The sequence below is a fragment of the Vulpes vulpes genome, chromosome 1 (assembly GCF_048418805.1).
Source record: "Vulpes vulpes isolate BD-2025 chromosome 1, VulVul3, whole genome shotgun sequence".
Taxonomy (NCBI): Eukaryota; Metazoa; Chordata; class Mammalia; order Carnivora; family Canidae; genus Vulpes; species Vulpes vulpes.
The window spans coordinates 92,856,902-92,882,748 of NC_132780.1; the positions used below are offsets into that span (position 1 = coordinate 92,856,902).

At 41.0% G+C, this 25,847-nt stretch overlaps 1 protein-coding gene across 3 annotated transcripts in view; it reads right to left on the bottom strand.

The window, feature by feature from the left end:
• Positions 1-697: 697 nt before the first annotated feature.
• PDE7B (phosphodiesterase 7B) overlaps positions 698-25,847 on the bottom strand; it is a 306,678-nt gene continuing 281,528 nt past the window's right edge. For 2 of the 3 annotated variants that reach the window (XM_025997877.2, XM_025997875.2), the window contains exons 8-12: positions 18,042-18,133; positions 15,534-15,678; positions 13,547-13,643; positions 8,708-8,788; positions 3,791-4,488 (exon numbers count right to left, since the gene is read on the bottom strand). In XM_025997877.2, coding sequence (XP_025853662.1) covers positions 4,253-4,488; positions 8,708-8,788; positions 13,547-13,643; positions 15,534-15,678; positions 18,042-18,133 — 651 coding nt within the window. In that variant the 3' untranslated portion in view covers positions 3,791-4,252. Of the gene's footprint in view, positions 4,489-8,707; positions 8,789-13,546; positions 13,644-15,533; positions 15,679-18,041; positions 18,134-25,847 lie in introns of all 3 variants that reach the window. The other variant, XM_025997876.2, reaches the window with a different exon arrangement.

A 25,847-nucleotide genomic window follows, 5' to 3' on the forward strand; every position in this document is an offset into this window, starting at 1 on the left:
AAATCACATCTCACTTTCACTGGGAAAACCTCTGGCATCTCAATTTTGATTTTGATTTTATGATATCGAGCATCCACAAATGCAAACATGGCTTTGTATTCAGGTGTAGTGAAACATGAAGGAATCTGTAAGATTCTGAATCCAGTTTTAATAAATGGGACATGAAGAGACTATGGAGATACAAGGTTATTTCTGGAAAACAAAAGGTGGTGGGGTTTTTTTTCTCATCTATTTCCAGATGGGTTTAAGACATTTAGTTGTCCTGCCTGAATTATTCTATTGTTCTTGATGGTTTCCGGTCCTGAAATGCAAGATTATATTTTTCACAGGTAATTACTGAATGCAGTCTGCTTTGTCTTAATAATAATCTAAACCACTCTACCTCATTCTCACTCATATATGAGTTTGACAAATGTGAAACAGAAAAATATCAGGAGTCGGGGGAAGTGTAGAACTGACTTGTGCGAGAAAGTGAGCCCTCTTTCCCTAACTTGGGGCTAAATGGCAAGTGTTGCCTTCAGGGACATGGCTATTTCTGTAGCCCCAAGTAGAATGACTCACATGGAGACCATGTCTGTATCTATGCATTTTTCCCTTGAAAGTTTCTTCTCTTGAGCAGTGGGCTTTTTTTGTTGAATCTGATTGGTTTGCTGGTAACATGTTACCTGGTGAAAATCAGTATATTTTTATACTTTGATGTTTTTAAGAAATTATCTTTATTTTCAATTGTTCATCTAGGCATGCCAATGGATATTTAGGCCACATTTTGAGCAAAACTCACAAGGTGTTTTTTTTTCTCTAAATCTCACATGTGTACACAAAACAACACAATTTTAAGGGTTTGCTTAAAAGAACAAAGCATAAGAAATACAGTGAGACACAAGCTCATAACCAAATTCAAACCAGTGAGCAGATCTGATTGATTCAACATGAGAAAAGATTACAAAACAAGTCTGTGTTTTGTAGGAAGCACTATCTGAAGACAGTGTTGCTGGACACATTCCAAATGCCTTTGTGGGAAGCCTTATGCAGGTAGAAACAGAGCGGGAGTTTTATTCGGCATAGAGGAGTTATGGGTAGGTCAGGGCTTCATGAACAAGTTTCTGACTATTCACAGATGCTGTTAAAAGAGAAGCAGGCTTTGACGATCAGGCCTGGCAGTGATATATATTCTCTCTCTCTTAATTTGATCTGAACTCTATTTTGCTTACTAAAAATAGCCCTTTGGTTCCTTTCTTCTCAAGTGATGACAGAATTAAACTTGGTAAATCAGCTATTGGTGGTCCATGGACCAGGAGAAGAATATAAAGATAAAATCCATGGATGATCCAATAGCTAGGTCTCAACTAGCAATTGAACTCTTCTTTTGAAAGAGAGCCACTAGCAGGCAAGAAAAAAAAAAAGCTTTCACATTCCCTTTCTCCTTCTTCTTCTTCTTCTTCTTCTTCTTCTTCTTCTTCTTCTTCTTCTTCTTCTTCTCTCTTTCTTCTTCTTTATTTTTGCCAAAAAGCAAGAAACTCAAGAAAACTCTGGATGGTTGAAAGAAGGACAAAAATGCATCTCGTTTATGCATCATGTCTCATTTGACTTCAAATTTTGATTGTACTGGTAGCTGCTTCATAGACTTAACTGTAGGATATTTGGTGGTTTTCTCTGAGAGCGTTTCTTCAAGACCTAATTGTAACATAGACTTTTGTCCTAGAAACTTGGAACTACTAAAAATGCCTCCAATCTCATTTATTTAAGTTACAATATAAATATAATTTAAACAAAGTCCATTTCCTAAACCCAAGGTAGAGGCCCCATTTGCTGAAATAGCATCTTCTCTCTTTTCTCCACTGTATCATCCTTGGCAATTGCTTTCCTTCGTTCAATCTCATGAACATTAAACACAGACCACTCAAAAGCTCTCTCTGCATCATCAGACCAAAGTAAGAGAGATTTGGAAGCAGGAATACATTCAACATATTCTCTGTTGGGACCTCATCAAGATGAGAGCTTCAGAGGATTAAAGCAATAAAGAATCATGTGTCAGTTCATAGTTATTACAGAGAAAAAAAAGTTAGTGTTAAGATTTCACAACTTCTCTCTTACCCAGATCAACAATTTCAACTTATCATCCACCCATTTCATGAGGTTTTCAAACTTTCTTTAGTACCATCTGACAATCTTTCCCACTTTAATGAAAATATAACCAACTTTCCAAAATTTCCCTTAAACCCTAACTCTGCAAACCTCAGTCTCTCTACAGAAACTTATTATAAACCAGTCAAGTTTCTAACATTTCATTGGTATATTAGGAGGGAAAAAACCCCCACAAGAGTTGCATGTAGGAAATGAGAGTTAGCTGTTGGTTTGTCACCTTGCAAAGTAGCTTGATAGAGGCAGAAATGATATTATCGTCCTCCCACTACAACATTATTTAAGGTGAGAAGAAAGGGACATGCCAATCTTCACATAACATTGCTTATGCTAGAACTTTTGAGGAAACGGTTGAATGCAGAGTTTAGTCACTAGAGAAGGATGCTGTGGACAAACTGATTTTCTGACCAAGCGTCTGCGGAAAAAATGGCAGCCAGATTCCAAGGTGACTCTGTTAGCTAGAACCATAATTAACCACGATGACCTGCCAGAAAGGTGAATTCGGTCAAAAAACTGAAATGTTTTCTCTACTTAAATAGAGTTAACTTCAGCTAAATAATTGAGTAGTTGTTTACATGAAATTAAGGAAAAAGAAAAATCCAGTTAACTATTAACACCAAAGAAGTGCACGCCAACCATAAACCAAAGGTGCTTTGGTACTGTAGCCATAACAGACAAAAGTGTGGTGGGAGAGCAGGGAGTTCCCTGATGGTTAGATGACAGGGTCATAAAAGTTTGTGAGACCTGCTGTGTCTCCTGCAAGGTTGACACATCGCCATGGTCCAAGACAAGAGTCACATAAACACAAGCTTATCAGCTGGCTTGTTAAAACAGAGTGTGCAACAGCACTGTGTTGAAAAGTGACTTCAGGCTTGTTGAAAGGTCTCATTAATCTGAGGAAACAGTGCTTGGTGCCATAGATTAAACACTATGGTCTCAAGTGGAATGCGTGTGAAGTTTCCAGAATATTTCCTCAAAGACTTTATTCAGTTTTGGCTTTCGACTTTAGCTGGAAAGCACAAAGATGGACATGGGAAGGCAGTTCAGAAGGATACCTGTGAGGATTTAAGTCGGGCAGCTCTCAGAAGATGAAAAATGTTTAAAGTTAAGGCCTTTATCTGCAAACAATAGTATATTAATAAACTCTATACCAGATTTACAAACGCATTCTCTTGTATTAAAACTAACAGTATTCTGTTCACAGTGCCATTGTTTATACAGGTAGCAATCCCATAATACTCATGTATTTTGGCATGGGAATCAGTAGCGCTTGGTATTTACAGGAAATGTACATGTGTGCATACAAACATGTCACTGAATCTGAGTTATTGATAAAAGACAGATTGGCTAATGGTGCAAAGGAATGAACCGTACAAGCACCTTCCCCTCGGATCGGATAGGAAACGTGGTTTCTTAAGTTGAGCAGATGCCAAATCTCTGACCCAAAGTGGCAAAAAGTCAGTAACAAAACAATGAACCCCCTGTTCAAGTTTGGGTACATTGAGAAATCTTAATCCAAAGTTTTAGATCCATTGTCTAGTGCATAAAATAGAAAAGTTAAAAAGATTTATTATTATTTTTATAATAATAATTATTATTAAAATAGAAGGTCCTCTCTCTCACGCTCTCGCTTGTGCTCTTGCACTGAAGACCAATCTCCTTGGAGTTCCGATTATGCTGGTGTTTTTGTCATGCAGATCAGCAGTCAGAGGGCAAATGCTAAAATGCTCTGGACTTAGCCACTGGTTGCCTGTCACAGTAGTGTGACCCAGGGCCCGAGGGGGGCATGGCAGGAGCACCTCTTTCTTACTCCCCGGATCTTCTCCTTGAGGGGCGACCCTGCCCCGAGAATCAGCTCCCACGTTCCTGAACGGAGTTGCTCATTTCGGCAGCTAATGCTGAGGTGACGGATGGCTTCTGTACACTTGGAAAAAGGAGGGGAGGCAGGTAAGTGGAAGGAGGGTGGCATTCCAGAGACCCCCCGGACAAAGCCCAGCAAGTGCCTGGGCTCGTCGGCCAGAACCGCCCCCCCCGGAGCTGCCACCCCCTCAGGAGGCCTCTGCTCCAGGAGGTTCTCTCTCTGCGCAGAGCAGGGGCAGGCTGGCCAGGACTACGGGGCGTCGCCTATGGTCCCAGTCTGCTCCTCGTTCTCCGTCCCTTGGCCTGCCTGGTCCTCGCCGCCACCGCCACCACCTCCGCTGCTGCTTCTCTGCTGCTTGGGCAACAGGCTCTTCCACTGGGCTTTGTTGTGTGACAGATGGCGTAGCATGTTCTCAGACAGGGCGCTGTTCCCAGTGAAACGGGCCCACTCCCGGAAAAGTGGCTCCACGATGTAGGTCATGAAACCTAGGACACGCAAGGCCAAGCTCAGCAGCATGAAGGCGGTCAAACCTATGTGGCCCCCCCTCCCAGATCCATTGGGAACCCCACCTTGTGCCCGACCCAGAGATGTGGAGGCAGAAGATGAGGTGGTCCCCACCCACAGTTTAAGAGCACCAGGTATGTCGCCTTGGGTTGTTTCTTAACCCACGGGCCTCAGTTTCCTCATTTGTGAAAAGGAGCTAGGAAGAGTACCAAACCCACAGGGTTGTTAGGACAAGGAAATAACTTCACACAGGTGAAATGCTCAGAAAGTTCCTAGAACATAGCAAACCCTCAATACATGTTATTATTTGCTGAGGGAGAAAGACATGTAAACAGGAAGATAGGAAAGTGTGTTGGAGCTAGGGAGGGGGCTGGAGGAGGGCAGGAAGGGGTGAATGATATGAGGAAGGGGCACAGGGCTGATTTAGACTCATCTGAGGAATGCATATGTCCACCCTATAGGATATTTCTTCAACAGTGTTGATTCACAGTTTTGTCTTACTCTTAGTTACATTAAACAACTAAATGTAGGTAAATAAAAGTTCACTCATCTTCAATACGGGTTTTTACGGGCATGAAATCCCCACTTAAATGACCAGATAAGATTGGTTGATGTTAGATATGTCTGTTCTCTTAATTATTTTAGACTCTTTGTGTTCTAATCATATTTCAGTGTTAGCGTGTTTTCCATATTAAATATGATGTATTTATTTATTTTTAAAGGTTTATTTATTCATGAGAGACACAGAGAGGCAGAGACATAGGCAGAGGGAGAAGCAGGCTCCCCTGATGTGGGACTCGATCTCAGGACCCTGAGATCACAACCTGAGCCAAAGGCAGAGACTCAAACATTGAGCCACCCAGGTGTCTCTAAATATGATTTATTAAAGCCAGGACGACTTTCAGTCTAGGCTGGAATTTTTGACATCATCACAAACTTGAACATATTTAGGTTTTATTGAAACATAGGTGTGGAAGAGAAAAGACAAGTGTTTTTCAGTATAATGAATTTTCCAATAACTGACACTTTATGTTTACAAGGCTGTGGATCATAAGGCTTGATTTGATTATCTTTTTATTGAACAAACAGCAGATACTTGGCTTTTGAGAATGCTACAGAGATGGAAAAAGGATGCAAAATATCATGCAAAATGATATTTCACATTTCTGCATTATCTCATTGTATGTTAATTATGACTTAAGTATTATGAGATCCTTTTAGATCACCCAAACCTGAGGAGGAAAGTTTAAGCCAATGATTAGGTTATATAGGGAGTCAGCAAGTAAGGATTTCATTGAATTTTCTTGTTTGCTATTCCTGAATTTTCTTCACTTCTTTCGTAACCTCTATATCTAATTTCTAATATCCTTTACTATAAGAGAGATTTGATATTAAAAAGATAGTTCACAAAATTATACTAATGTTTAAAGTGTGAATGTTGGTCAAGTTTACCTTTGATATAAAAAAGCTACAAATCCAACACTTAAAAATCAACTCATAATCTTCCTGACGTTACTGGGGGAATTATTCCTCTGTATATTTCTGCTTGTCTGATATAAAGACCTCTTATAGTGGATAGGAAAGGCCATTTTGAAGTCTGCATCGACACCAGGAGGTAGTTTTTCAAATGAAAGTGGCTTGTGCGTGATCACATTTGGGAACCTGTTCCATCCGTTCCTGGGGCATTACGCCAAGCTCTCTCTTCTATTCAAGCAACGGACTGACTGCTTAGATTTTGACCTCCTGGAGGGTTAGGAGTGGGGGAAGGGAGACATGGTGGCCTCAGCAAAGAAGGATTGAAGGCAAGCCTCTTTCTCCTCCTCTTTCTACAGATTTCACCAATTAGAGAGTCATTCGATTTAACATCTTCTTTCTAAAATGCAGAATTTGGTGGAGATAGGGAAAGGGATTTTATTTTATTATTTATTTATTTATTTTAGATTTTACTTATTTATTTGACAGAGAGAGAACACAAGCTGGGGGAGCGGCAGGCAGAGGGAGAGGGAGAAGCAGGCTTCTTGCTGAGCAGAGAGCCCCATGCAGGACTCGATCCCAGGACTCCTGGATCATGACCTGAGCTGAAGGCAAACGCTCAACCACTGAGCCACCCGGGAAGGGGATTTTAAATCCCACTTCCACTTGGGTTAACATGAATGACTTAAACAGAAGACCAGATCTAAACCTGAGACAGCACTCGGGATATTCTGACTGGGGATGGGACAGGAAATAGAGAGGGGACAGTTTTGGTTCCAGAGGAATCAGGGCAAAGGAAATAGCCGTATCACTTAGGACCCACTGGCAAAAACCTTGGCCGGGAGGCTGAAGCTGGCAGCTCCCATCAGACTGCGTTTATCTATGGATTTTTCCAGGTTAGCCTGATGTACCCCCTCATGCCACACCTCCCCACCTGCCCCTACAGAGCTGGGAGGTGGGGGACAGAGACAGAGGACGATTTATGTGCGCAGGTTGTTTTATAATCACCTTCTCTTTCTCTTCATTATTGCTGTGCAGGTGTAGGATCCCTGAGACTTTCCTAGTCACTCAATCCCCACCCCATTGTAAAAACAGGTATCTATGGTAACCGCATTTTCCTGTGCTGAAAACCAGGACATATGATCTGACAAAATAAGTGTGTTCTCATGACAACAACAGGGTAGGGTCTCTAAAATCAGGTTTGCCTTGCAAATCCAGGTTGTGTGCTTAACAATGTGAATGCTTTTCACAAAATGTCTTTAACAGGAGCCTGGCCAGAGCTTAACAAAAGGGGCCCCAGGGCCAGGACTTCGGTCAGGGTGTTTTCCTGGCAGTGGCATCTGCAGAACCCCCACATCTAAAGCACCCCGAGAGGGAGGAACCGGCTCCAGGGAGCCCAAGGCTGAATTCCTGTTCTCCTTGCTCCCAGTCCCCCGCGGCCCCAAGGATCCTGTAGCCATGTCATCGCACGGATTCTTCCTGGCTTCTTGTTGTTGTTGCTGTTGTTTTTTTAATAACAGTCCCACCCTTTCCTTTTTTGAGCAGAAGAATCAGTGTGATTGTAAAAACAACATAACAATACTAAGGGCAATTTGGAAAAAAATAGATGTCCAGTAATCCCATAATTTGAACGTATCTATTTGAATATTTGCATACGTCATTCAAATCGTTGTAACTAGGTTAATTTTGTTTCTCTTTCCTGGGATGACTTTAGGACTCTTTTGTGGATTAGATTTGGCTCTTAGGGATTATAAACATATTATTATTTGACTAACTTGCTCTGCTTTTCTTACTTTTCAGCTTATTTTTTTCCAATGCCCCATTCCCTCCCACGTAGAGGCTTTCAGCTGTAGCCTAGCAGAGGTCTGCAGCCCTGTGAGTGCATTAAGCTCTCTGAGATCTGTGGGAACTGGTACATGTCAGGGCTATAATTTATGAGTAAAAGAATTAAAGTTCTGAGTTTGGTTTTAATTGGAAGGAGCTGCAAGGAAATGAATGACTCGCTTTTAATGGAGATGGAATTGGTAGAGTGTTTTAAGAACTGATAGAAATTCTTGCTAGATCAAAAATATTTCCTATGTGCCTAAAATTTCCATAGTCTGATTTGTTTAATGATCTGACTCGTAACTTAGAGTAATCATTACTTTGGATGCATTGGCACCACAATTAAATAGTTTACTGCAACTGACATTTGAGAATAAGATTGAAAGTAAGTTTTGAAGTGGAGAGTCGAGAAGCATGGGGCCCCTGGGACCACCAGGGACAGCATGGCTTGCCGAGCATGGGCCCTTGGAATTGCATTGGGGACGAAGGGTAGTGGGGCAGATTGGAAGGGTCCCAAAGGTTGATTCTGCCAATTTCCTACTCTTCAAGTCCTAAACAGAGTTGAACTTATCTGTTCCTCAGCAGCAAAGAGTTGATTCTTATTACTTCCCTTCTACTCTATTGGGTTTTGATTAGATTCTGAACTACCAAGTTAACACAGACTAGTTAAGAGTCTGTAACAAAGCTTTTACTCCATTTTTCATAATTTCTCAGTTGGCAATGACCTAGTAGATTAGGGATGATTAGGGTGTTTATTTGGACTCAGTCATTCGTTAAACCTCCAGTTTGGATTTTTCAAAGGCTGTGTGTAGATCTTCTTTTCTTTGTGACTCTGGCAGAGGTGCCAAAAGTATTTATGTTAAACTAAAACTGAAAAACAAATTAAAACTGAATTCAACTCACCAATTTGTATGCTAGGGATTGAATCTTTCTGTTGATTACAAAGTGGACTGATTTCCAGTTCAAATTTCTGTTCAAGGTCCCCTAAGGAGAAAGAAGAAGACACACTGATAATCTAGAATTTGTTAAAATGAGTGTTGCTAGTTTTAGCGATCTAGTTCAAAGAAGTTATTCTGGGAATTACCGTTCACTGCCTTTTATCATGAGGAACTCCCTAGCACCTGCTTGCTCTGGTAGCTCCCATGAAGATTTAAAAATATGACTGTCAATGACCATTTACAATAGGCTCATTGTAAATAGGCATGCTCTGGAGCTAGAATAAACTTTTGACCAAGATCAATAAAAGCAAGGATACAAGTAATGAACAATTTCCTACATGAAATGGAAGTTCTGGCTTTAAATTACAGGTTAAGAGAACTGATTTTGTTCTCTTTGTGCTCCCCCTGCCTTTCACTCTGCCTGAGCCTGGTCTGGTTTCCTCTGGACAACCAGGAATAGTAAGTAGGGAGGAAGTGGGGGTGAGGTGTTAGAAAATCTCGCTTGAGGAACATCTCCATCTGTAGCTATAGTATTGAGCAGAAATAACGGTTATTACCTTTAATCTGACTTGGCTGCACCTCATGTAACTAAAGTTTAAAAAAAGTATAAAAGTCAGGAAAATATTTCTCTTTGATGCCTTTGCCAGCTAGAAGACCAAAGAAGAAATGTACCATGTAAAGCTTTATCAGAATATTTTGTCATTCCTTCAGGGGTGAAAAATTATGGGTAAATTTTGCATTGGGACAAACAGTCTGATTAATCAGTAGAGAAGCTGGTGCTCAGAAACATTAGTTAAGTTCACAGTTGTGAATATATACCTCTCAACTAGAGGAGATATAAATATAACATTTATATGGTGCCTAGTGTGTGCCAGGGACTAGTCTAAGCATTTTACATATGTTAATTAATTTCCTCCCCATAACATCTTCATTGTAAAACCCATTTTACAGATGAAGAAATTGAGATGAAGGGAAGGTAAATATTTTGACCCAAGTTGTCACACTGCTAGTAAAGGGGGGGAGCCTGGATTCCAACCTACAAAGTCCAGCTCCAAAGTGTCTGCACTTAACAGCTGAGCTAGAACCTATGAGATGCTACCCTCTGTCATTTGCTTTAAGCCTGTGGTCACGCCTCCTGTGGTCCCTTGGACCCTTGGACCCTGGTTTATTTTCAAGACTGAGGTGAGGACATCAGTCCAGCTTAACCTGAGGAATTCAGAGAAGCCAGATGATGATAGCTTTCTGAGAACAGGGCATGACAACATTTAATATTAAAATAAGTTCTAATATTAAAATGAGTTTTACTTCTTACCTCCATAATTCTGTTAATTGTGATTTTTCAGTGAGGCTTGACACTTTGGAGGAATTGTCTTTGATTACTTCCTTCCCTTTAGCCTCCATATTGAGGCATCAAATCCTGTTTATTCCTCTCTTGGGGTGTCTTTTATCCCCTACTAACACTCTGCCTGACTCCATTCTAGCTTATTAATAACTCACTTTTAGTGTTTGCTTCTTAGCTAGTTTTCTTCCTTCAGTATTTCTTCTACTTCAATTATATATGCTGCCTCAATTGCACTTTCTAAGATGACTGTCATTGTCATGTTCTCTACTTGAGCCTGGTTGTTGTACAAATCCACAAATCCTCCATTCTCACTTTCTATGGTCCAGGCTGCTCTCTGAAGTAGGTCCCCATTTCAATGCCTTTGTCCATTTCTACTCTTCCCTTTGCAGACCAGCAGGGTCCAACAGGACTCTGCAATGATGGAAATGTTCTCTGCACTGCCAACCATAGTAGCTTTTTGCAATATGATCAATAAAATTGAGGAACTAAAATTTATTTTATTTTTTTTCTTATTTATTTATTTATTTATTTATTTATTTATTTATTTATTTGGCGCGGGGAGGTGGGGCCGACCAAGCAGCTACCCGCCCCCGCGCCCGCCGAGGAACTAAAATTTAAATTTAATTATATTTAATTATTTTAAATTTAACTAGTCACATGTGCTTCATGGCTATCCTATTGGAAAATATAAGACACTGCACATCTTCCAACTCATTCAGTTCAGATTCTATGTCCTCAGCACCAGATCTTCTTCTGTGACCTCCACCATGAAAGATCATCCAATTAAATCATTTATTCATTTACTTATGCAACACATACTTATAAAGCACTGTACATTTCCGATTCTTTGTTGAATCAATGTAGAGAATAAAAAGAGGAAATTTGCATTGTTTTGCTCCTCCAGGAAATTTACTGCCTAGTAAATTTTGAGGTTATTTTTTTTAAAGATTCCATTTTTATTTATTCATGAGAGAGATACAGAGAGAAGCAGAGACATAGGCAGAGGGAGAAGCAGGCTTCCCATGGGAAACCCAATGTGGGACTTGATCCCAGGATCCTGGGACCACGATCTGAGCCAAAGGCAGATGCTCAACCACTGAGCCCCTCAGGCTACTCTACTGTGAGGTTATTATAAGGTTATGAAATGATACTTCTTTTTATCTTTCACAACCCCCCCCCCCAACCCATGGGCCTTTGTACACAGGAAAATTAACAGTTTTGCTAAAGTTTAGACAAGGCTGGAAGCAGATGTTCAATAAAATTTTTGGGAATCTTAGATGTTCAATAAAATAAACCTATTATGAGGTTATGAAATGATACTTCTTTTTATCTTTCACAACTCCCCCCCCCCCCCAACCCATGGGCCTTTGTACACAGGAAAATTAACAGTTTTGCTAAAGTTTAGACAAGGCTGGAAGCAGATGTTCAATAAAATTTTGGGGAATCTTGATTGAGAAGATATCAATTGGTGGTTACAACAGGACAGAGATTCTAATTCCTTAAAACAAGGAGGGGAGGGAGTTGGATGATGTTCAGAATCATAATTTAGGTCCCAGAATTTAATGCTATTTTCCTAATTCATGGGATGTCATCTTCCTTTCTCCCTAAGTCTTCACCCTTAATTTTAAAGGTTTTCCTTTGCTCAGCAACATGAATCATTAAAGATACTTTGGCTAAGACTATGAGCAGTCTTTGGAAACCCATATCCTAAACTGAAAGCCCGAACAAGATGAACCAAAATGATACAAATTGTGCTTATAAAATTAAAAATAACTAATTCAGTAGAGAGGATAGGCAGTTTGACCAATCCAGTCTTTCTTTCTCCTTTTAAACAGACAGAACTTCTGCTCAACCATAATGCTATTAAATAAAAAGGACTTGACATACCCTCTCTGTATTCCTTTCTCTGCCAGGAGACATGCCAGGGCAAAGTGCATGGAGGCTCACCTTTTGTGGTCAGAGTTACATATGTTCTAGGTTGTTCTGTCTTATAATGGAGCACATGCATGTATTGTTGGGACAACAACCAGTTTTGGTAAAGAGATCTTATGGATTCCCTTTCTTGGGTGATCCTATTCACTCCATGTAGTTGATAACTTCAATTCGCCAGCTCCATGGGCCTTTCTATCTGCCCATGTGACACAGCCCCGGCCTCAAGTGGCTCATAATTCAAATAGGATGTTAAGAAAAGGAAAGGGTTAAATTGCAATCAGTGCCAAGAGGAGCACATGGTTGAGTCAAAACCAAGAGGGACAGAGTAGAATCTCTTTTCTGTCCCATCGTTTGATTTCCAAGCATGAGGATCTTAGCCTTTCTCTCATGCTGCTATTTCAATATTTTCTAGATCACAAAGAAAATACTTATCTGATCTAAGCTTCCTGTCCCAATTTCATCATATTTCCTTTTGTTTTCTCTCGGTGGAGATTTTATATCATGGGCAATAAGAACTGATCTTTTGACTTTTAACCATTCACACTCAACTGAAGTGAAGTCATATAGAGCTGTGGGCACTCCGTGAGCACTTTTGCTCCGAGCAATAGAGAGGGTGAGCAGATCCTTCTGGCCCTACATGAACCCAATCAGTTCTGCTTTGTCTTCTGTCTTTGGGACCATCTCGATGTCACTGACACATCTTTCGATGGAAGCTTCTCCAAAAAGGCTCACTGTTGCGATTTGACCTCCTCACAGAGCTGGTATGTGGGACACTTCAGGCTTTATTTTGTCCTTAGACTCTCAAACCTGATCCTGTCACTAACATCAGGGCACTGTTGTGCCTGCACAAACATCCTGAGCATTGAAACCAGGCCTGAAGAAACAAGGCTATGTTTAAAGGCCCATATCCCACCCAGCATCAAGATCCTGTTCACTCATTCATAGCCTTATTTCTGAATGAAGTTAATCTCTTAAAAGTTATACCCTCACTGGGGGCCATTTCTCTTCTCACTGAATATGTTTGAGAGGATGAGCTCAATTCTTGGTCAGCTGTGTTCTGTTTCATTATTCACTTTATTTAAGAAAGCCAGGGGACGAAATATGGGAGGAGTCTAAGGCCCATCAGAGCAGAAAACATTGACCTCAAATGGCATTTAGCATTTCGGCTGCATTAAACTCATTAAAATGAAAGAGTACAAATCGAGCTGTCCCTCACATTCTTATATCCACAGAGGGAAGCCATTAAAAAATTTTATGCGTGCGCGCGCACACACACACACACACACACACATTTATCTCCCACTTTTGCTCATTACTACCTGTTTTCAGAGTAAGACAGTGTTATTTATTTTTAAATAATTTCCAGAAAAGGGCTGGCTGGTTTGTAAGAGAGTTAAAGAGAAAGGTTAGGATAATAAGAGTTGATGAAAGAACAAATGTCACCCTAGATTAGCCATTTCCTGTTTGTTTAGGATAAATGCCTAACAGGAAGAGGGGCAGTGAAAACTCAGCTGTCAGGTCACTACTAACCTTGCCTGTAGAATTCTTCACAGACCCTTTCACTCCACTGCTTGCTCATCTCCCAAATTCTACAAGGATTGCAAATGTCAGCGCACTTCAAGGCAATCTGAGAAAGACAGGGCGGGGAGAGATGATCAGAGGACGATCCTTCAGCAGCAAATGCCCCCTCAGCTCCCGGGGCTGTCATCCCACCCGCCAGTCGCCCCATGGTACCAAGCCCGCATTGACAGAGCGCCTCTGCAGGAAACAGCCCTTACTCACCACTGCACAAAACCTTCATTCAGAATTCCCACTTTATAGCTTTGAGGAGTGAAGAGCCACCGTCCAAGGACACACAGCTTCCTGGAGGAGGCTTGCAGTGGGCAGGCCAAGGAAAGCCGTGGCCTGGCTCCTTCCATCGCTCCACCCCTGGTGGGCAGGGAAGCCGCAGGGGCCCCAGCCAGGCTCAAGTGAGATCACTTGGACCTCACTCACAGTGGCCACACTGACAGACTCTGGATATCACTTCAGTCATGTGTGTGCTCTCGTGCCTGTGTCTGAGCAGAAGCAAGCTCAGACCACCAGCCAGGGAGCTAAGTCACACCAAATCTTGGGGTGTGTTGTTCGCAAGGCAAATTGAAAGCTTCCCTCCTGCTGTCCTGAGTGTGGGATGCTAGCTCTTGTTAATAATGCTGACTCTTAGAGGGTGAACCTTGAATTCCCAGAAAAGTAGATTCTCTCCCTTAGCCACCAACTGCTGTGATTGGCTCCTGGTACTGGGCCCCACCTACTACCAGCCGTGTCTGTTTGTTTTGATCCCTGTTCTTTGGCATCACAGAATCACTGGCAGTGCTAGCATCTGGGAAAGCCCCAATCATATTAAGTTACAAATATCATTGTTTCTTGACTTCCTGGTTGATGGAGATGCCAGTACGTGTTGGAGTGGGTAAGGGGCAGAAGTCCCCTCCAGGCTCTGCCCGTCGGGAATTCATTGGCCTCAGTGAACTTTCCTTCTGAAATTCAAGTGTTTGGGCCAATTCTTTCAGCCTCTCCTAACTTGGCTGGAGTCATGAAAACCAGATACCTGGATCTCTGTGGCACTCAGAGACTAGAAGACTAGTTTGGAAAAAAAGAAGGAGCGAGACATATGGTGCTACAGCTGGGAGGGAGGAATTTCCTAGGAAGGATGGAGCACTCTGGGCAGCTACGGAGGGCACCATGAAAGCATGAAACACAAAACACTGTTGCTCTATCTAGATGAATCCAGGGTCCATCCATCCAGTCTTTTGTGCCAAAAGGAAAGAAAAAAGACAAGACAAGATACAAGATTGAGAAAAAGGCTCTGGTTTGGACATCAGGTCAGACTCCCACTTCTGAGGTTCACTCGTCCTCTTGTTCTCATGTTCCAAGGGGCTTCTTGCCGTGCAATGAAGCAGGAAGAGTTGCGCCCGATACGATTCAGTTCATTCAATTAAGCTTAACAGAACTTACTGATTGGCGTCGAAAATTGGTAAGATGAGATAAACATGCTGGTAAGCATATGAGTTCAGGAGTAAAAGAAAGTAAAGCAGGGTTCGATTAAATAGGTTTTACATGAAGGAAGGTTACTTGTTTTTCAATTTTGTTCCTACTCTGGTTAACATCATCTAATTTTGTGTCCCAGAAACAGTATTTCTAAAATCGCCCAGGTATCACAGTGACCACTTTTATTATATCAAACCATAGACGGTGGTAGATTCTTACCACATACAATTGCCCAGTGGGGCAACTTTGTGGTAAAGCAGCTACCAGACAAGGAAAAGTGATACATCAGGAACATAATAACACAAAACCCCCATTTTGCTTGCTTGGAAACCATGGAAAAATTTCATGTGTCTCAGAGCTTTTGATAAATTAGGCCATGGCTCTAACTTTTACCATGGGGATACTCCTTTTCATGTGTGCTAAAATGACTGGTCATGCCCCTAAGAATTTTTTACTCAGCGAAGATGGCACCTCTGTAGTGGCTGTTGATTACCTGAAGCATAAAGTGCCTGTCGTGTACATCCTCCAGTCTTAAATCTTTATTGTGGAGGTGAGTTTTCAATCTGGTCAAAAATTCATTCTGCCTGTTGATGTCTGTTGCCAAGATCAAGGAGCCCAGCTGCTGTTCAATATCCTGTCTGCATCCACAAGAGGGAAAGAGAAAACACACACACAAAGCAAATCCTTTTGAGGAGAGTGATTGCTTCTGCCACCATCAAGTAGCTTGTAATCTCATCTCTGCCTTTGATTCTGTTTGTTTCACAGAGTCTTGTCCCTCTGAGCCCAAGGAGGAGTCTCTCACCCACTGTTACTTCTGTCTTTGGACAGGAGGTGTGCTAATAATTGTACGGTGTGATTGAAGCCTTAGGTGTACAAAATGGTGATAGTTTATACGTTTCCATGGTAACTTTGGGTTTGAAAACTGAAAATCAACTAGAAATGCATGCTTTCAGTGGGATGCAATAAGACTGATAGAATCACAGGAGTTTGGGTTGTGCTTTTAAAGAGTTGAAACCAGCTCAAACATTCAGATTGGCATAGGGAGAGAAAGGGTATAGTGACAGTAATAATAAGGAAGACAATATAGTGACTGATCCTACGGCATGGAAAGATCCACCAATGGAACAAAACAGGTCGGAGACAGATACTGGAACTTAAAAAAGAATAATGGGTAATGAAGGCTCCATTAAAAACCAGTGCACAAGCAATATATTACTTGACAAATGGAATAGGGCAGGTGAGATATTTTGGAAAAATAAGCAAACTAGAGCTTTACCTCACACATAGAAAGTAATCGGTAGAAAAGATCTATAACTATTTTGAAAATTAATCTTTAAAAATTAAATATACTTAGGTTGGTATATAACATCTTCTGCAGATAGCAGTCTATATGAAGTTGATGGTTGCTTGGGTATGAACCTATTCTTTAGTCCTCTGCTCCCCACATTTTAGGTATATGGTGTCATACTTTCTACCTTTTTATTCTGTAGAGTGCATAGAGCACACAGAGTTTAATGAATAGGCATAAAGTAAATATTTGTAGTCCCCAGCCAGGTTGAGAACACGAATGTACAGGCAGCTGAGTGCAAGGGCTGACCCCTGCACCATCCCCCCCCCCATCCATTTTCATATTATTACATAACAATTATTTTTCCTACAAAAGCGATTTATAATGCTGCATCCCACAAAGACGTAACAAACATGGCATTTTTATTTGGAATCCATAGGGATGAGTAGGCAATCTCAGGTTATGAAGATAACTGAGCAACCAGCAGGATTAAGGCAGTATTACAGAGACAAATCCGGTCCTGAGTCCTTCCTTTCTTTTGTCCTTTAGGTTTGTTCTTTTCTCTCTCCTCTCTCTCCTTCTTTCCCTTCTTTTCTTTCTTTCTTTAGCTGTCCCTGTCACTTAGCCTCCTCCTTTCTTCTCCTTCTTACTTGATTTCTTATTCGAGTTTTTAGTTCTTCTGTATTTAGTTCTTTTGCTCTTTGCAACAGTCCTAGCAAAGGGCACGGGTTTTTAATCCACGCATGATGATTGGTTTTATTGCATTCTAGGAGGTAAAAACGCTATCAGAACTGAAATTCTTCCTGCAGATGTCACATTACTCTGGGTGCTTGGAAACAGCACCAGATAGTATCACAGGGCCAGGAATAAATGTAGGAGCCCAGGGCATACTATACTGCCTCTTCCGTGGAGATGCAATTTAGCACTTGACTTTAACTGATGCACCCTTCGGAAAGAAGGTGCAGGCATCTATCTATCTACTCCCCTCTAGCTATCTTGGGTTCTGCGCATTTAATTGAACTCAAAATTAGTGGTGGCCTTGGAAGATGTTACAGCAGTTAACGAGGGGCCATGTGGAAAATGGGGTACTGGCCTTGGATTTAATAGGACTTGGCCTAAATCCCTGGGCTAACGAAGAGTGGACCAGGAAACTAGTACTTCCCCTTCTGTTTAAAATGCAAGAGACATAGATATATTAATGGCCAAAAAAAGGCTGGGGCCAATTCAGTTACTTAACAAAAGACATTTCAGAAAAGAATTTCTGACTTTTACTTTTGCTAAGAGTGGCCATTACAAAACAAACTTTATTGAACTAGTCTTAAATCTAGCTTGAGATCTCCTGTGTTCCTTCTTGATAAATATTTATTATTTGGAGCTTCATGGAAGGACAATGTTGCTAACATAAAAGACAGGAATTTGACAAAGCAGAGCATTGATGCTGAAGAGTGTGAAAGCTGAGAGCTGTTTATTATCCTTCTTTCTGATGTTAGGCCACAGACGACTATCCAAGGGCCTTTCACAGCTCACAGAGAGATTCAGATTCTGGGTTGCGGTAACTGACACTGAATCTCCTCTGATCGACAAGCAGGCGCAGGCCGGAAGCCCAGCCGGCTGGCTCCCTGCCATTAACCCTGGGGTCTCGAGCATGCCCTAGAGAAAGTGGCTTATCTCTAACGCGTGGACTTTAGTACGTTTCATCTCTGCACCACTTACGTCATTTCCTTTGGCAAGTGAGCAAGAAGCCTTGATTCTCGAAGCATGCCGATTGTAGATCGCCAGTGGTGATTCTCCAGCACAGACATATTCTAGAAAGAAAGAAAATTAAAGCTATAAATGAGAGTGAAGTCAGAGTCTGATCTTCCACACCGAACACAGTTTCATTGAGGCTATTATTTTCCCTCCAGCCAGTTTGTAGCTGGTGACAAAGATGCAGATGAGAAAAATACAAGACAACCACAGGCTTATAATGGTGGTGGGAGGTGGGACAGTGTCAGGGCTGGTGCTTGCTGACCCTGGTGGGTCATTCTCTTAGGCCACCATCCCCATTTTTGGTAGCTCAGTCAGGTAGCACTCACTGTAGGAGAAAAAAGTGAAGCAGGTAAGAATAGGTAGTAATGGATACCATGCAGCTATATGGATAACATAATCGAAGATTATACTACTTTACTGAACTAAGGCAGGCCTCTGGTCTACTGCACTCACTGCTGTTTCTCAATGCTGGTAAGAACCTTCTGTGTCTGAACCAGTCAGGCAGCTGGTGCATATTCAGATTCCTGAGTCCCAGTCAATACAGTTTTGATTTGGTAGGTTTGTGGTGAGTGATTTTTGTTAACTGTAATTTGAGAACCACTGTCATGGAAGCAGCTTTATCAATAACCTAATCAGTATATTGCAGTTAGCCTTTGAGGTATGAGTTTCTTTTCTTTTCTGTCTTCAAGATTTTATTTATTTATTTGAGAGAGAGTGAGTGAGTGACAGAGAGAACACAAACTGGGGGAGAGGCAGAGGGAGAGGGAGAAGTAGACTCTTCACTCAGCAGGGAACCTGACATGGGACTTGATCTCAGTACTCTGGGATCATGACCTGAGCTGAAGGCAGACGCTAAACTAACTGAGTGACCCAGGCACCCCTAGGTATGAGTTTCAATCCACAGTTACTTCCTTGTTCAATGATCTTGAAATTTCTTCCTTCATGGGAACCTCTACCATGTTCCATCTCTCCTTTGACTTTATTGTTATCTTAAATATGCTGCTTGTGTACACATTAGCTAACTGTTTAAATGACAATTACTTCTTACAATTCATTGTGTTTTATTCTAACTAGCAAGCATTATGACCTTGCCACTGACTCGATGGGTTATAGAATTGAACCCTTCTAGTCCCCAGGAAATATTTTTGCTCTTTTTTTCTTATTTATTTATTCTCCATTTTGTTTCAAATGGGGTTATAAACTTCCACAAAATATAGGAAGATAGCATTTGTTAAAAATGATAGGGTATTGTATGATTCTGCTTATGAGGTACAGAGCAGTCAAATTCATAGAGACAGAAAGAAGAGTGGTTGCCAGGGCTGGGGGAATAGGGAATTATTATGTAATGAGCACAAAGTTTCAGTTTTGCAAGATGAAGAGTTCTAGAGATGGACAGTGGCGATGTACTTAATACCATTGATTGGACACTTAAAAATGGTTAAGAGAGTGAACTTTTATATTATGTTCATTTTGCCACAATTTAAACAAAAATTGAGAGGAAAGAAGCAAGGAATATAGAGACTAAATGGAACCAGGAGAGAGATTGGAAACTATTCCTTCATTGTGTTCCCAATGCCCTACTGTAACATGCAATGCTCTTCTTCAGCAGATGGGAGCAGAGAAACCCCCCCCCCCCACGCCGTCCGCCCCATGAGTGATATAGTCTAGGGTCATTAGGAAAAAGCAAGTTCAAGAAAACCTCAACTGTTCTTGGTTTTAAAACCAGATAATGATTTCCCTCCAAGACTTTGTAGAATGAGTTTCACAGGCAGCATCTTGTATAGGCTGCTCTGTTGCTCTTATTTCTCTCCTTGCCAAGGAATTATTTATTCTTTATTCACCACTTGACCATGCTTGAACTGGTGATGAGATTTGGTGACTTTTATCAACTAGTCTGTTATCTCCTTTTGGGCATGAGCCACACACAACAAAAGAGAATGTTTATTAGAAATAACGTGCCAGACTAATTTGTTTTGATTGTAAAGATTTATGAGAGCAGAGAGTGATAGGTTAGTGTGATATAACAGATGTCCTATACTGTCATGACATTTAATCCAGTTGCTCATAAGCCTTCACTTACAAGATTCATTCCTGCAGATGTGGACATGAATAAGTTTTTCAAGGGGCCAGAAAATTGTAACAAGACCTAATGATAAATGACACCATATCCCTGTTGAGTAGGACAAAAGTGTCTGGAGGATTGCCTTAAGCATTGTTACTCATGCCAGCCTGATTTTACACCTTCATTAATAATCTTCCTGAAGACAGGATAAAAGGATACTTGGGAAATTTGCTGGTGAAACCATATTTGGAGTTGAGCTCTGGGAAAGGAAACTGAGTGAGCCTGGAAGCTGGCACAGAATAAAAGACAATAGAACACATGATTACAAACACAAATTTTCATCGAGCAGTCATTATAAATAAAAGTATATTTTGGCCAGAACTGTGTTGAAAGTAGGGGTAGTTCCAGAGATTCCAGAGAATAAGAGAAGGAAGGCAGAAGGGATGAACATTTATGAAGCACCTACTCTGTGCCAGGCATTTACATGATCTCATTCAATCCTCACATAACTCTCTGCTATTTTTATCATTAACTCACAGATACTATAATCTCAGGTTTCTCTGCAGGGCCACACAGCTAGTGAGTGGTTAAGGGAGGCCTTAAGCCCAAGCCTGCCAGTTCTCAAGGCCGAAGCTTTGCACACACCCCTTGCTGCCTCCTAAGAATTTCCTCTGTGTGGCCACATCCAAGCATTCAGAAGCTTGACATTTATAAACTGATGAATGCCTGCAATTATGCTTAATTTTCCAAAAATTACCTGTAAGTTGCTGCTTTAAAAGTCTATGGTTGATTGTTTTAATGAGATGTTAGTTTCTAACCCCACATTGGAATCTTTGCATTTACCGTTAAATTTGGTTTCACTGCAAAAAATCCTGTAGTTGGAATGTTGAGAGTTGAGTAGATTTAAGTTGTGTTGGGGAAGAATTAATCTCTCAGCCACTTTTAGCCTGCAGATCTGATGAGACCTATTCTTCTAGCATGGCGTCACTTATGCCCATCCTTTCCTTTCACTGAAGTGAACCTATTTCAGTGCTTTATTATCCTTAATTCAAACCTCTTTCAATCCATCCTTCCTACAGTGGCCAGAATGGGACTTGTTCACTTGACTTTTTTTTTTTTAACCATCTCGTCAAATAATTGGTTGAAATATAAACTAATATTTTTTGAGCACCTACTAATATACCAGGTGCTATGATGAAAGACTAATAAGACAAAATTGCTGCCCTTCATTCAAGGAGTTCACCTAACTTCAGTATGATTATGCCATCTGTTTTCTCTCATGCCCTGCTCCAAACTCTACATGAATTCTTTATCAGATAAATTAACCCTAACTCCTTAACTCAGCATTCAATGTTCTCAGAAAATTGTCTCAACTGGCATCCCGTTCCTACACATTTGAGACAAATGAATATCATTATCTTTCCTTTCCTATAAAGTTCTTATAGTCCAAATAAATGATGCCACATTGATAAGAGGGTAATGTATTATTGACATAATTACGAAATTATTAATATATGATTGTCTTTTCAGTGTTTTTTTTTAAAGATTTTTAATTTATTTATTCATAAAGACACATAGAACAAGAGAGAGAGAGAGAGGCAGAGGGAGAAGCAGGCTCCATGCAGGGAGTCCAAGGTGGGACTCAATCCCAGGACTCCAGGATCAGACCCTGGGCTGCAGGCGGTGCTAAACTGCTGCACCACTGGGGCTGCCCTCTTTTCAGTGTTCTTTTGTTAGTTTCATGTCTTTCAAGGTGGCTTAGAATCCTCAAACACCAATTTCTCTGTGTTTACTTATCAAACTATCACCTGTCTTTCAAAGTCCACTTCAAATACTCCATCCACAAAGCCACTGGAATCATTCCAGTAAGAGGCAAACTTGGTTTGCTCTGAGTACTGTAGCTCTTTTTCTGGGCATTCTTCAAGTCCTGAGTCCTGTAACATTCAGTGCCATTGAGGTATATTAAAGTTATTCATGCACTTACCAGATTATATGCTACATGTGAGTAGAAAACCTGTCTTGTTCCTTTTGTAGCTACTCCACTCTAAGCCTTGCACAGAGAAAGTGCTTTCTATTAATTTGCAAAATAAGTTGCTGAACAAATTATTTGATTTCATTTAACAAATATAAGGAGCACTTACTATGTTCTAGGCACTGAATATATTAACAAACAGAACAGACAAGGAACTAGTGGTGGCAGGGATGGGAAGGGACAGATAAAAAATAATAAACAGAATAAAAACTTTAATTCTGAAAAAATGCATCCATCATCCACAGTCAATGCATGGAAAGAAGAAAAAATAGAGCAGAATAGTGGGAATTTGAGAGATTTTGGAAGTGGGGCTGCTAAGGTAATTGGGTGAGATTTAAACAAAGGCTTGGAGGTAGAAGGGAGTGTGAAAGGGGAAGTATTAGGATAAGAAGTTGGACAGACAATGAGAGACCAGATCATGTATGGCCTTCTGGCCATTATAAAGATTTTGATTTTACTCAGAGAAATAAGGAGCCACGGCACACACCCCTTGTGTGTGTGCCTAAGAATTTAGGAGTTTGGGAGCCTAAGAATTTAGGAGTTTGGGAGGAAGGAAATAAGACTCAAATAAGGTAACTTAGGCTGCTATGTTGAAAGTGAACTTTGGTTGGGAGTAAGTGTAGAAGCAGGTGTAGCAGGCCATTTGGGGGTAAAAGCAGTCATCCAGGCAATCCAGGCAATAGCTAATGGAGGCTTGGATCGTGGAGGTAGAAGTGGTGGGAATGGGCAACCTGGATCTGTAAGGATGACTGCAATGTTTTTGGCCTGAGCACCTGGAAGGGCAGGCTGCAGGTGGAGCGGGTTTACAGGAGCTCAGTTTGGACATGTTGAGTTCGAGATATCTGTTGGACACATGGACATCATAGTGGAGATATCAAATAGCCAAATAACAACAACAAAAGGAAAATAAAAAAGTCGCATGAGTGTCGTAGTAATCACAGACTGGAAAGAGGATGTTACATAAAAGGAAAGACCATGTGAATTAGTCATTCTGGTGGTCTCCGCTGTAAAAAACATAAGGTGTAGCAGAGACTCCTGGGTGTTCATCCCCTCAATCTGTTTTCCGTTTCTCCTTATCCATAGAGCCTCAGTTTTTAGATGGTCTCATGGCTGTCTCAAAGAGAACATTTTCCAGCCTCCTTTATAATTAGGTGGGATCAGTTGGCTAAATTCTGACTCATTAAATAAATATAAGCAGAAATATTGTGTGGGGGATTTCTTGGAAGCCTGTTTAAAGGGAACCGACTTCTCTGACAAAGGCCTCTTTTGTTGTTTCCCATTCTTCCGTCTTACTGCTTGGAATGCAGGAGGAATAGCTAGAGCTCCGGCAGCCATCTTGGCCAATGAGGACAAGTGTCACACCCTAGTGATGGTGGCTGCGAGAACTAAAGGGATCTTTGGTCCTCTCATTCTTAATTTTGTGAGGCACCTGTGCCTGCTCTGAACTACCAATCTCCAGACTTCTTTGATGGAGAATAGAGATAAACTTCTGTACTTCAGTCGCTAATACACCAAGTAATTTTTTAAAAAAGATTTTATTTATTTATTCATGAGAAACACACAGAGAGAGGCAGAGACATAGGCAGAGGGAGATGCAGGCTCCACGCATGGAGCCCAATGTGGTCCATCTCAGGACCCTAGGATCACGCCCTGAGCCAAAGGTAGACGCTCAACTGCTGAGTTGGTGTCCCGACACCAAGGCGTCCCGACACCAAGTAATTTAAAGTTAGTTTATTGTCTTCCATATCACCTAGGAAAAGTTAATGAAAGACCTTTTCAGTGTTTTGATCTGAATAATTTATTCTTTGAGTTAGAATTTTAAATTGATTCTTTTTCTTCTAGAACTTATATTCCCATTCTATTTCCCCACAGAATTTGATTTTATGTATTTTTGTGTGTAAAATTCTCTTATTGTCATCTTATCATGTTTCTCTGCCACCAAAATAAGTCCACAAATTGAAATTTTAATTTGTATTTTGTATTTGTATTTGTGTATTTAATTTAACAAATATTTCTAACATCGGGCTCTGAGTAGTAAATATTTTCCCAGCCGAGCTTACAATGCAATTGTTATTAGTAATAACTGATCAAAATACATGTAAATTGCAAACTTGGAAAAAAAATCGTGCTTAAGAATAAATATTTTCTGGCAATACATCAATTTATGTGTTGGCTGGGAAAGTTATAATATCTCAATTATAGGAGACTTTCTTTAATATTTTTAGTTGCTCCTTTGTGGACAACATGCAATATTGGTACAGTTGAGGTCATATGAAGTCTACAGAATGGGTAAGAGATATGTTCTTCTTTTGCAAAGTGAGAATAAGAGAAACATAGAACTGGCTTGACTGCCCTGCAAGCACATTCAGGCAGGTTGGTTTAAGGACCTCAAAATGGATTCTGTTAGCACTATTCATGCCTGTGTACCCCATGGAAAATCTTCATGTATCCCCATGGGTGCTCAGGTCTAGTCTGAAAACTCCTGCCATACATGATGGCTATTGAGAACAGGGAGCATATCTTATTTATCTTTGTGCCCCAGGATATATAAGTGCCACTTAAACAAGTAAATATTAGTTGAATGGATACTGGCTAATTAATTTCTGAATCCTAAAATTTCAGTAGCTTAAATAACTGTAAAAAGAAAAGAGTTCTGTTAATTTTTTTTTGGCATATCCAAAGGAAGCCAGACTTGGGGTCTTCTTTTGGGAAATCCTTAGATTTAGGTGGAAGCCAAAGAGATTTTTAAAATTATTACAGTGATGGGCTCTTTCCCACTACTCATTTGCAGATAGCCAGGATCAAGTAAATGATTCCAGGAAAAACATTTATCAGATAGCATTAGTCAGTTCCAAGATAAACAAGATGATTATAAAGAATTTTTCAATCATTGCTTTTCATTCTTCGTGTAGTAAGGATTAACCAACAGGAAGAGGACAGTGGAAGCACATGCCTTAGTTTGGCGAACCCCCTTGCCTCTGCTTGGCAGATCTCCACTCAGAGTCTCTGTATGTCCTTGCTGTTGCCAATATTCCTGATCTCTCAGTATTACTCAGGTTCTGTCTTTCTTGCTGCATGCATCCAGTTTGTTCCTCCATCAGTCCATCCTCCTACTTACTCCTCTAGCAGGCCTCCTACTCCTCAACAAATATTCACTGACACCAGGACTGTGCCAGATGCTGAGGATACAGCCCTGAAGGAGGTAGGTACCAGAAGCTTGCAGACGATGTGGGGGGCTGTGTATGGAAATCCAACCAGGCAATGGTAATTTAGACACATGAACACTGTGTCTAAGACAGGGTAAGTAATGAAGGCCTGTGAAATCTTTTTTTTTTTTTTAAGATTATTTACTTATTTATTTGAAAGAGAGAGATAGAGTGTGTGCACATGAGCACAAGCAGGGGGAGGGAGTAGAGAGAGAGGGAGAAGCAGACTCCCTGCTGAGCAGGGAGCCTGGGTGGGAGTGAGGAGGATTGGGGGTGTGGCAGGCAGGGCTTGATCCTAGGACTCCAGGATCATGACCTGAACCAAAGGCAGGTGCTTAACCTACTGAACCACCCAGGCACCAACCAGGCACCCCAGAGCTGAGAAATTTTATAGAAGGAGCAGGGAAAATGGACTTTTAAAGAAAAAGAAAGCTTTCAGGAAAATGATATGAGGTAGAGAGGAATCAGAG